The 13,785-nt window shown below is 42.4% G+C and overlaps 1 protein-coding gene across 1 annotated transcript; it reads right to left on the bottom strand.

Moving 5' to 3' along the window:
• Positions 1–862: 862 nt before the first annotated feature.
• Positions 863–4,593, bottom strand: myadma (myeloid associated differentiation marker a). Its single transcript, XM_062993422.1, has 2 exons — positions 4,525–4,593; positions 863–2,704 (listed from the first exon to the last, which is right to left on the bottom strand). Exon 2 carries the CDS (start codon positions 2,570–2,572, stop codon positions 1,688–1,690), a length of 885 nt encoding a protein of 294 aa, XP_062849492.1. The 5' UTR covers positions 2,573–2,704; positions 4,525–4,593; the 3' UTR covers positions 863–1,687.
• Positions 4,594–13,785: the final 9,192 nt, after the last annotated feature.

Here is a 13,785-nt window from a genome sequence, read left to right on the forward strand (position 1 = left end):
CATCGTTGCAGACCATGTACACCCTTACGACGGAGACGGTTCCCTGATGGCTGTGGCCTCTTTCAGCAGGATGATGCAAGAACGGTTTGAGGAGCACAAGAACCAGTTTGAGGTGTCGATTCGGCCTACAAATTCCCCAGATCTCAATCCAGTCGAGCATCTGTGGGACGTGCTGGACAAACAAGTCCGATCCATGGAGGCCCCACCTCACAACTTACAGGAGTTAAAAGGATCTGCTGCTGACATCTTGGTGCCAGATACCACAGCAGCACACCTTCAGGGTTCTAGTGGAGTCCATGCCTCGATGGGTCAGGGCTGTTTTGGCTATTAAATCACTTAGATTAGATACACAAAGTTAATTAATTATACTAATTATTTATATGTTAAGTAGCTTCAAAGTCACAACAAGCAGCACATTGATTCACAAGATGAGAACTGTGTTCTACTTTTACTTTTAATATTTACATTTACAGCAATAAGCAGTAACACTTTTATCAAAAGTAATTGAGGGTTTAGGGTCTTGCTCAGGGGCCTAAGAGTGGCAACTTGGTGGTGGTGGTGGGGCTTGTACCAGCAACCTTCTGATTCTTAACCTTAATCAGTGAGCTACCACTGCCCAAATATTTATCAATTGTCTGTAATTTGACTTTATAAATGGCACTACTGCAAACTTTCACTTCTGAAAGCTAAATTAACACAATAATGCTAATAAAAATCACAACTATAAAAGACATTAACCTCTAATTTGTGGAAGCTTCGAGCAGTATTATATAGAATTCTTGCTAGAATTTAACACAGTAGTTACCATCAGCTACCGTTACGTTTACTGACTGTGTAGGAGGTCAAGAAGCAGGTAAACACGTAGAGAAAGGAAAACTTTTTATTTTATGTGTTATGTATTTAATTTCAGTAGGCTATCATTCAGGACATCAGCATGTTCCCCCTAATAGTCTCTTGGTACGAGGCACAGGTCCGGCAGTACTGCAAAGTTCATAACATTCAGTTCATAAATAGCAAAGCACAGAGCAGATAAGCTTCAGTGACACATTGAGATCTTTCACATTAAGGCAGCAGTGGTAGGTGGTTAGCATGTGCCAACTCACATAAACGATATCACTACATTTAACACTTTTCATACTGTTATAATGAACGTCTTAAACGTATTTAAAATATCTATAATGCAGCATCACACATACGGCTTCTTACTCACTTCCATCAAAGAAGAAGTTCAGAGTGATTGTTCCAGCCTATTTTTTGAAAATGTGGGCAATGGGGAGAAAACAGTAGTACCTTCACACTTCACAGTATCCGGTAAACCTTGTGGAAAGCCTTCCCAGAGGAGTTGAAGCTGTTATAGCTGCAAGGGGTCATCAACATCATATTAAACCCTATGGATTAAGAATGTGACGTCACACAAGTTCATATGCGTGTGAAGGCAGACCAGCGAATACTTTTGGCCATATAGTGTAAATAACGCTACAAGAACATAAACAGAAAGGTAGAAGAACAGGGATACACAGGGTCATTGATGTAAAGCACACAGAATATAGAGTGTTAACAGCTCCCTGCTGCTAAACGTGAGTGAGTGAGTAACAAAACAGCTCCAAATATTGTGATATGAAAGTTGACACACGCCTAATACATAAAAACACTAAACATTCAACAGTTCGGACCGGCGTCGCAAAGTTTACGTGCGGACAAACACGAGTCGAGCAGAATAAACCAGATCTGCCACATAGATCAGAAAGTTGAGGGCAGTAAGGACAGCGACCGCTACCAGTTTATCCCACGGACAGAATCCCACCGTGTTTTGACAATAACTCGGCCTTCGGGACTCAGCGCTGTGATTACTGTCGAACTGGAAGACTGGCCAGATAATAGTAGCGGTGAGGTACATGGCAGCAGCCAGCAGGGCGTATGCAGACAGGAAACGGGCAAACGGGAAGGGCAGGTAGCCCGTACACTCGCCCACGCAGAGCACCACGATGGCGGCCGAAATCACGAAGCAGATGCAGTACACGGCCATGCACCACTTCAGCGCCGCGTGCCGGTCGTACGACACGGGATCGCTGACGAAGACGAAAATCACGCTGGCCACGAACGTCTCGCACACCTTCAGCAGACCCGGCACCGTCGCCATGTACGCGGCCACCTCGCCCGGCCTGGCCCGTGCCAGGCTCACCTCCACCAGGTACGCCACCGTAGCGAGGCAGGAGAAAACAGAGCTGACGATCCGGTAGTCCCGCGTCTCTCCGTAGAGGTTCTTATCCTTCAGGAAGTACAGGGGGAAGACGATGGAAGCCGAGAGGCAGAGCAGGGCGGCGTAGCACCCCAACGTGATGGGGAAGTTGTTCCAGGAGACCGGCACGCGTGCCTGCAGGCCCAGTAGCTCCACTGTTAGCACTAGTATCGTGCCAACGAAGCTGAACACCCAGCAAAACATGCACCAGTCGGACATGGCGCCCAGTAGACGCCCCCCGTGGGCAGCCACGCTAAACGCTACGCAGGTGAACAACAGAGCCGCCACACGCGCCCAAAGCAGGCGGGACGACTGCAGCACAATCACGGGCATGATGGGAGATCTGGATTCAGATGTTTACAAAGTACTGTGATATATCAGATTACACTAATCTGATCTGATGCGCCGCTCGAGTGCCGTGTGGTGACTATGCTTCTCAGTCTGGACTTCCTACTTCTGTTGATCCTGCAAGCAAACAAACAGAAAATGTAGGATTATTTATATTTACACCATTTACTGTCCGATTTAGACAATTTCAAGTCCCCGACACTATGTAATCTACTGAATCACTCAATATGAATGTCTGGGAAGGTAATATGTATATACATTGATCAGCCATAACATTAAAACCACCTCCTTGTTTCTACACTCACTGTCCATTTAATCAGCTCCACTTACCATATAGAAACACTTTGTAGTTCTACAATTACTGACTGTAGTCCATCTGTTTCTCTGCATGCTTTATTAGCCCCCTTTCACCCTGTTCTTCAATGGTCAGGACCCCCACAGGACCACCACAGAGCAGGTATTATTTAGGTGGTGGATGATTCTCAGCACTGCAGTGACACTGACATGGTGGTGGTGTGTTAGTGTGTGTTGTGCTGGTACAAGTGGATCAGACCCAGCAGCACTGCTGGAGTTTTTAAACACCTCACTGTCACTGCTGGACTGAGAATAGTCCACCAACCAAAGATATCCAGCCAACAGCGCCCCATGGGCAGCGTCCTGTGACCACTGATGAAGGTCTAGAAGATGACCGACTCAACAGACTCGACTTTACATCTACAAGGTGGACCAACTAGGTAGGAGTGTCTAATAGAGTGGACAGTGAGTGGACACGGTATTTAAAAACTCCAGTAGCGCTGCTGTGTCTGATCCACTCATACCAGCACAACACACACTAACACACCACCACCATGCCAGTGTCACTGCAGTGCTGAGAATCATCCACCACCTAAATAATACCTGCTCTGTAGTGGTCCTGACCATTGAAGAACAGCATGAAAGGGGGCTAACAAAGCATGCAGAGAAACAGATGGACTACATTGTATGGTTGGGCACTAATGTTGGTCAAGAAAGCCTCAGTCCAGTACTGGACACTGGAGTTTAAACTGAGCTTTCTTTATGTATTTATAGAGTTTACTTTGTGCACATGGGCACAGTCATGCTGGAACTGGAAAGGTTGGAGGCAAATCATTTTCTTTATATAATTAATGTATTAAAACTGTTAGCAATTGTTGTGAGTAAACGTGACATTCATGAAACTCGGTGATTAGAAGGTTTGTCCCAATACTTTTGTCTATATAGTGTAACTTCAGATATTACGCATATCATATGGTGGAAATCACATCAGGATACACGTGATTAATCACATAAGCACGTCCATGTTACTGCTCTGTTGTTTCTGTAAGCGTAAGTGCATTAGTACGTTACAGCAGATGCTGAGTGCTGAGCGGATGTGGTGGGTGTAGGTGTGGCTGAAAGCGCCTGAACTCGGTTTGGGTTTTGGGGGGAGAAGAGAAACCTAAAGTGGTAAACGAGGGTAGAGAAACGTTTTTCTACACATCCGATCTGATCTGAGCTGATTCCTCTAAGCCTCTTACACAGAAACGCATGGGTGTGGCACTAGTTCTGACCCGGGTCAGTGAGTACCAGGACCAGGTTTTATTTACTGTAGGTCTGATTCAATCAGAACGATTCATCCCTATATAAACTAAACCCACTGTAGATCAGATATAAGTAGTTAAAGCATGCGGATGGTGGATTGATCTGAGTGTACATCAGTGTTTAAAGAACCTGATGATTCTTATGGATATAAATAATAATAATAATAGTAATAATAATAGTAATAATAATAATAATAATAAAAGTAACTGGTCCACTTTTACGCACCGTTAACCACTCGGATACCTCCAGAATCTAATCAAATCTGATCCATTAGATGAGTAAAAGAAGCATAAATGAAGCAGAAATGAAGCAGAAATGAAGCAGATGATCAGTCCTACCTTCTCCCACAGCTTCCCTCTCCTCTCTCGGACTTTTCTCTAACAATAGATCAGACTATCAGACTGGTATGTGAGCTATTTTCCCAAACGCGGCTCTGCTTCACTTCCTTTAACGGAACACAGTGATCTCCGCCCAGCCTCTCCAAATTAGGTTTAAGTACGCACACACACACACACAAGAGAGAGAGAGAGAGAGAGAAACACAAACACACACCACACAAACACACACAGACTCTACACAAACAGACTCTACACAAACACACACAGACACTAGACAAACACACACAGACTCTACACAAACACACACAGACTTTACACAAACACACACAGATACCACACAAACACACAGACTCTACACAAACACACACAGATACCACACAAACACACACATACTCTACACAAACACACACAGATACCACACAAACACACAGACTCTACACAAACACACACAGATACCACACAAACACACACATACTCTACACAAACACACACAGATACCACACAAACACACACAGACTCTACACAAACACACACAGATACCACACAAACACACACAGACTCTACACAAACACACACAGATACCACACAAACACACACAGACTCTACACAAACACACACAGATACCACACAAACACACACAGACTCTACAAAAACACACAAAGAATCTACACAAACACATCACACAGACACACACAGACTCTACAAAAACACACACAGACTCTACACAAACACATCACACAGACACACACAGACTCTACACAAACACATCACACAGACACACACAGACTCTACACGAACACACACAGACTCTACAAAAACACACATCACACAGACACACACAGACTCTACACGAACACACACAGACTCTACACAAACACACATCACACAGACACACACAGACTCTACACAAACACACAAAGACTCTACAAAAACACACATCACACAGACACACACAGACTCTACACGAACACACACAGACTCTACACAAACACACATCACACAGACACACACAGACTCTACAAAAACACACATCACACAGACACACACAGACTCTACACAAACACACAAAGACTCTACACAAACACACATCACACGAACACACACAGACTCTACAAAAACACACATCACACAGACACACACAGACTCTAAACAAACACACACAGGCACCGCACCACATCAGGACCAGCCTCCCCTGAAATCAATCAACATTAGTAAAATTGTAACATTTCAAAAAGAAAGGTACCTGAGTTATTGGAGAAGCCAAACACAAGCACAGAGTAAAATGCGGTGCTATTCCACCCTAAATCGACAGTACACTGTAGCTGATTACCTGAGTACAGTGACTGACACCAAACACAGAACCACACTGACTAAGTACAGACTCAGTGCTCACAAGCTGGCCATCGAGACCGGACGCAACAAGAACTAAGAGTGTGTACACAGTGCAACACCAACACCACCGAGACTGAGCTGCACTTCCTAACTGAGTGTCCAAAATACACTCACATACGAGAGGTGTACTACCAAAAATTCCAAAAACTTCACCCTGAATTCTGCTCCCTCACCAACACCCAGAAACTCTTCATCATGTTGGGAGAGGAGAAGAAGAGCAGCACAGTAGCAGCTCAGTATGTATCTACCTGCCACAATCTGACAGACACGGACTGATACAACCAAACACAGGAACAACCCTGATGGACCCACACAGAGACAATGTTTAATCTTTATTCTTCTACATCTGCCTTTATTCTAATTTCCTTTTTATGCTTCTGTTTTATTATTATCTAAAATTTAATATTTTTCCTAAAGTTATTTAGTTTTGTATAATTATATAAACATCTTTCCAATGCTTTAGCAATACTGTAACCTCTTCAACAGTCATGCTAATAAAGCTCTTTGAATTGAAATTGAATTGAATTGAGAGAGAGCTTTACTCACTATCACACACACACACACACACACACACACACACACACACAGCTTTACTCACTAGCACACATGCGCCTTAATCAGACATACACACTCTCAAACTCTTCCTCTTACTCAAACTCAAACGTGGACATTCGTAGTGCCAAAGCTTACACTGACTCTTACTTACTGCTTCATTTGTCAAAATGATTGAACAAGGTAATACACTTAAAGGACAAAAGTATTGGGACACCCGTTCTCCTTGTTAAATATACAGTCATGTGAAAAAGTTAGGACACCCCATGAGAACCTTTGTCTTTTTAAACATATTTAAACATATGAACATTTGAGCTTAATTTGAACAGTACTGAGAGATGGAGCTCATATAACTATAAGCTCCAGAGGGATAGCTCAGTTAGGTACTGGACTAGTAATCAAAATGTTGCCGGTTCAAGCCCCACCACCGCCGAGTTGCCACTGTTGGGCCCCTGAGCAAGGCCCTTAACCCTCAATTGCTCAAAATTGTGTTCAGTCATAATTGTAAGTCGCTTTATGTAAGGACATCTGTCCAAAAACTGAAGCTGAAGAGGAGGTGGACCATGCAACATGACAACGACCCCAAACATTCCAGTAAATCCACCAAGGAATTGCTCGAAAGAAAGAAATGACGAGTTCTGAAATGGCCAAGTCAAAGCCCGGATCTTAATCCTAGATTGAGATGCTGTGGGGTGATTTAAAACGGGCCGTGCATGCAAGAAACCCCTCAAACCTCGCACAGCTGAAGAAATTCTGCATGAAGGAGTGGGAAGAACTTCCTCCTAGTTGATGTCAGAGACAGTAGATGGTTATAGGAAACGTCTAATTAAGGTTATTTCAGCCAAAAGGGGGAAATACCAGCTATTAGGGCATAGGGTGTCCTAACTTTTTCCTCACAATCAATTTCCATTTTTGTTCATTACATTTTACAACTTGTGTTTAAAAGTAATTTTTTTAGTTTTATTTGTTTAGTTATATAAGCTCCATCTCTCAGTACTGTTCAAATGAAGCTCAAATGTCCATATGTTTAAATATGTTCAAAAAGACAAAGGTTCTCATGGGGTGTCCTAACTTTTTTACATGGCTGTATGTGTTCAATTATATTAAGGAAATTATATGCTTCTGCTTTTTTCCGTTCAAGCATAACTGTGCCACTGTGCACAAAGCAAAGAACCTCAGCTCCACTGAACAGCATTGATTTATCATTTATTATTTATTTTCAGACTGGGAGGAAACTGGAGGTCCTGGAGGAAACCCACACAGACACGGGGAGAACATGCAAACTCCACACAGAAAGGACCGGGACCGTCCCGCCTGGGGATCGAACCCAGGACCTTCTTGCTGTGCCGTCCAAGCAGCATTGAAATGAACTGGAACATCAATTCACATCAGTGCCCGTCCATACAAATGCTGTCATCTTTTGACTGAATATGCACAAATTCCCACAGACATACTTCAAAGTTTCATAGTGTACTTCTAATAAATGTTTCTGTCCCGAGATTTTTATACTGTGTTGCAGACATTGTCAGCCGATTACAGCACATGTAATATTATTCATCATAACTTGTGATTCCGTGTTTATAAGGGCGGCACGGTGGCTAAGTAACCTTGTGTGATGAGTAACTACCGTTCCTGTAAAAATCCTAATAAACAGTGTTTATAACAATTGCATTTTTTTATGCATTTATTATTGCTCCATTTTCTTTTTTAACTCATACAGAACAAATAACACCGCAGATACAGACAGATCTCTGTGCTGTTCTATTGTTAGCTCTTAAACTGATAAATACTTCTCATTTACAACTCAAATGTTGTGGGATCAAGTTTCACGTTTCTAACAGAAACATTTTGTATGTCTGTGTTTATTATATTTACCTCGCTGCCTTGTACTGAGGGTTATAAAATGACTCATGTACAACACATCTGAACTTCCTCTCACATGTTACACAACTCACACCCACTAACAGTGAAACGTTCACGAGGTCAGAGAGGTTTTAGTGCAGCACTATGACGGACACTTCACATACTGTATGTCATTTTATGGTACTTAGTTTAATTATTCCTGGGTTTGTCCCCCTTTATCTCCCAATCTAATCAATTTTAATTCCTTATTCCCACGTGTCCAGTCTGCAGCCACTTCTTATCACCTGCCAGTGTTGGGTTCCCACACAGAGTTACTACATGCAGCCTTTCGCTGGAAGTCTTCTTCTGATGTACACTTTATAACACTACCCATGTTTTTGAGTTTCTGCTCCTCTATATTGTCATGCAATGAGAACATTTTTAATTGTCTGTTTTGCTCCTGTTGCATATATATATATATATATATATATATATATATATATATATTATTCAGATGGTGGATTATTCTCAGCCCTGCAGTGATATATATATAGTTATTTAGCAGTGTCTTTATATAGTTACAGTTCTATAGTTATTTACATACACATCACACATACTTACTAATCCCATTTTTATTCATATGCTTATTATTATTATTATTGCTATTATGTATACAGTACTATGTACATATAGTATATAATCCCATATATGTAAACAGCAATAGTTACAACTATATATTAATATTAATTATAGATTCATGAGTAAACTGATAGGGTGTGTTCGAAAAGCTAGCTCTCTCTCTACATAGACGCATTTTACGTTATCCTACGCGCGCTCCCGAGAAGGAGGCTGTTCGAAATCTTAGATGCCTTAATATGCTCACTACTAAGGCATCTTAACATCTCAATGTTATTTTGACTCAAGAACGAGTGAGCATCGGAAGCGTCCTTAGTGATCAAGGCAATCCCAGCATTCAGTGTGGCAGCTCTTCTCTGAAAAATAATAAAAACATGGCTGACGGGGCGGAGAAACGAACGGATTTATTTTCAAAGGTAAATAAATTATTACTGATTTTTAACTTGTATAAACGTGCACAAGTGTTATTATTTGTAAGTTCGGGCTTGTCAGCTAATCTAACCATTTTCGGTACACGGAGGTAGATAGGGAGAAGAGAGTTAGTTGACATGCTAGCGCACTGTGCCACCCCATCCCATGGGTTTTAATGATAAAATGCTAAATGCGAAACCCGATGGAATCGCTGTCTAAGTAGCGCGTTCGAATAACCTGCCTTATAAATCATTGACTTATTAGAATCCTCTCTACTGAGGCAGCTGCTTATGTAGTCAGTAAGGCAGCAAAGCTCACTAGGTTTTCTAACACACCCATGGTCTCTGTTTTTTTGCACAATGCTACTATTTTCACTTTAGCAAGAAGGTCCTGGGTTCGATCCCCAGGTGGGGCGGTCCGGGTCCTTTCTGTGTGAAGTTTGCATGTTCTCTCCGTGTCTGCATGGGTTTCCTCTGGGTGCTCCGGTTTCCTCCCACAGTCCAAAAACATGCAAGTGAGGTGAACTGGAGACACTAAATTGTCCAAGACTGTGTTTGATATCAAACTTGAGAACTGATGAATCTTGTGTAATGAGTAACTATCTATCTATTTAACAGTGAAATGTGTCAATAAAGCTTAATGTTTATGGTCTTAATAATTTCCCTTTAAATGTAATTGGGTTTTTAATTTCTCTTAAAAACACCTGGTGAAGTGTCAAGTACTCTAAGGGTTGCGAGGATCCCCGTTTAATAAACACTTATTCAGATCAATCAACCCACAGAGAGTGAGACTGATAGTGAAATCGAAATATTTCCATTTATAGGAGCTCTCATGCAGGACATGGTTGCAGAGAACTTCCTGAATGAGGCAAGTTTCATGAGGAACTTGATAGTTCTTCTGTGCAATTAAAACCTCACTTCAGCTGATTATACCGCCGACCTTATTTTGCTGACACAGCTGATATGAAACGTCTGTCTCTAAAACAACAACATGTTGTTCTAACTGCTGCTGGCTTTCAGGCCCCCTGTTTACCCCTTAACATCTTCTTCTGATTTAAACAATCCCTGCCTAGAATAGCATCAACAAATCTTAATGTCTTCTAAATAAACAGTAATAACAACCTGAACATTTAATTTATACTACAAATTACACAATCTCTCTATGATCTGCACTCTAGCATCATGGTGTTATGTATGAGCTTCATACCTTGGAGCTTCATTGCTTCATTCATCAGGTTCCAATCTGAGCTCTGCTATTGGCCAGTTACAAACACAGGCATAGAACAGAATAGAATGATTTTATTTATTACCCCATACACTGATCAGCCATAACATTAAAACCGCCTCCTTGTTTCTACACTTTTTTTTATCAGCTCCATTTACCGTATAGAAGCACTTTGTAGTTCTACAATTACTAACTGTAGTTCATTTTTTTCTCTACATACTGTTTCACCCTGTTCTTTAATGGTCAGGACCCCCACAGGGTACAGTAGGTATTATTTAAATAATGGATCATTCTCAGCATGGCAGTGACACTGACATGGTGGTGGTGTGTTAGTGTGTGTGGATCAGACACAGCAGTGCTGCTGGAGTTTTTTTGCTCTCACATCATCATTACATGAAAATCTTCTTCCCCTTAAAGCTTCTTTGAGCGTCTAACAAGGTGAAAATCAGATGGCGCTACATCCAGACTATAAGCGTCTCTCAGTCTCTCAGACACGACCGATTACTCCTCCTATACCCTCACCGCTTATAACCACAATATAAATGTGAGGAAACTTTTTGAAGATCCCTCGTACATATACAGGTGTACAGCACAACGAAATTCTTTTTTTTTGTGTGTCCAAGCTTGTTTGGAAGCTGCGGTCAGAGTGCAGGGTCACCCACTGTACAGCGCCCCTTGTACAGCCGAGTGGGTTAGGGGCCTTGCTCAAGAGCCCAACAGTGGCTGCATGGCAAAGCCCAGATTTGAACTCTCAACCTTTTGTGTGAAAGCTCAACCCACTAGGCAACAACTGTCCCAAGAGGCTATGTCTGAAGGAGGGCGGACCAAAGACAGAGAATCAAACTCTGGTCCCTAGAATCTAGGGTTGTGCTCTACGTACACTACATGCCATTTAAAGTGGTCAGTCCACCTTCTGCATGATTTTAGATGGTGGAAGGAAACTAGAAATATGTGTACCTGGAAAAAATGTACACAGATACATGTAAGTATACTGATTATACTGATTATTGGGTTTACACACACTTTAGTAACCCAACTATGAGCTATAAACCAGCTCAATGACTGATTTATCATGAGAACAATAAATCAATCATTGAGCTGATTAAAAACACCGGGTTGAAGTTTTTCAAGTATTCTAAGAGTTGCGAGGATCCCCGTTTAATAAACACTGATTCAGACAAATCAACCCAGAGAGAGTGTGACTGATAAGTGAAACCGAAATACAGGAGGAGTACAGGACTGCACATACTGCACATAATGTGTTGTGGTCCATTTCCATGCACAAGGGTACCTGTAAGAGAAGGAGCAAATGGCTGCAGGTGAAGCTGGGAAAGCATTCCCCGCCGGATGCTGAGACAGTAAACACTCGGAGCTCACTTCGGTCTGCTTGGTCCCTGTTCAAGAAGGGTAACCAAATTTAGCATAATTAGCCTAATGAGGTACAGTATCTGTCACTTGGCTATGAAAACCACCACTAAATGTGGATCACTTATTTATGTAATGTACCACAGGGTACTGTTCAGTGGAAATAGGGAATTAGTAATCTGAAAATTTACATTTTCATTTTAGCAGACGCTTTTATCCAATGCGACTTACAGTACAGTATACAATCTGAGCAATTGAGGGTTAAGGGCCTTGCTCAAGGGCCCAACAGCAGCAACCTGGCAGCGGTAAGGCTTGAACCACCGACCTTTTGATTAATATTCCAGTACCCTAACCACTAGGCTGGCTTCCCGAAAATAACAGACAAAAGTCGTCAAAACATACAGCAAGTGAAACAGTTGTTGGTGTGAGTCTGTGTGGTGCATCCGGAAGAAACAAGGATTTCAAGCAGCAAATCCACCTTCTGCACGTTTTCAGATGGTGGTATGGAACTTATAGAGGGTACGTTTCTTGATTTGGCAACCCGTCAGTTTGCCTCAGTGCTTGTACTGTACTATGATTCGTTTCTGATCGGTGGACGGCTGTTGTGAGTCTGTTTGTCTCTGCACCACACACAGAGACATTCACTTGAACCTAAGGACAATTTCAATTGGCCAATCCACCTTCTGCACGTTTTCAGATGGTGGTAGGGAACTTGTGTAAATTTTGTGACCGTTGGACCGCGGTTGACAATCGGTTCGTCACACAGAGACATTCACTTGAACCTAGAGACAATTTCCAGTGGCCAATCCACCTTCTGCACGCCTTAGATGGTGACTGGGACTGGTATACCTGGGAGAAACTCTAGAACATACAGTGGGCGAATTGTTGTACCTGTAGCAACCCTGGCAACCCTGTAGATGGTCCCAGAGCTGGTGCAGTGATTCGTTGTGACCGTTGGACGGCGGTTGTGAGTCTGTTTGACTCTGAACTACACACAGGGACATTCATTTGAACCTAGGGACCATTTCATTTGGCCAATCCACCTTCTGCACGTTTTTAAATCATTGTAGGAAAATGGTTTACCTGTGAGAAGCCGAGATTTAAGAGGGTTATTTATTGATCTGGCAACCCTGTTGTATGTCTAACTAACGTATCTGACGGCGGTTGTGAATCTTTTAGTCTCTGAACTACATATAAAAACATTTATACACACCTAGGGACACTTTTAAGTGGCCAATCCACCTTCTGCACCTTTTCAGATGGTGGTAGGGAATTGGTAAACTTTGGATAAACCCAAATTTTAGGTGGTACGGCAACCCTGTTGTTGTATGTCTCAGAGCCCTTGCCGTGATTCGTCGTGACCGTTGGACGGCGGTTGTCAATCGGGAACTACATACAAAAACATTTATACACACCTAGGGACAATTTTAAGTGGCCAATCCACCTTCTGCACATTTTGTCGATAGTGATAGGGAACTGGCGTACTTGGAAAAAAAGATATAGAGGTTGTTTTTATTGATCTGGCAACCACGTTGTATCACTCACTGCTTGTATAGCTGACCGTTGGACGGCGGTTGTCAATCGGTTCGTCTGTGAACTACATACAAAGACATTCGTTTGAACCTAGGGACAATTTCTAGTGGCCAATCCACCTTCTGCACGTTTTAAAACGAGGATAGAGAACTTGATGATAGGGAACTTGTGTACCCTACACACCTTGAGAAGCCGAGGTGATAGCGGGTTATTTATTGACCTGGCAACCCTGCAATGCTCGTCAGTGCTGGTGCAGTTGACCGTTGTGACCGTTAGGCGGCGGTTGTGAGTCTGTTCGTCTCTGCA

This window comes from Trichomycterus rosablanca, chromosome 4 (assembly GCF_030014385.1).
Source record: "Trichomycterus rosablanca isolate fTriRos1 chromosome 4, fTriRos1.hap1, whole genome shotgun sequence".
Lineage (NCBI taxonomy): Eukaryota > Metazoa > Chordata > Actinopteri > Siluriformes > Trichomycteridae > Trichomycterus > Trichomycterus rosablanca.

Coding starts and splice junctions, on each gene's coding strand:
- myadma (XM_062993422.1), bottom strand. CDS start 2,572: ATGCCCGTGATTGTGCTGCAGTCGTCCCGCCTGCTTTGGGCGCGTGTG.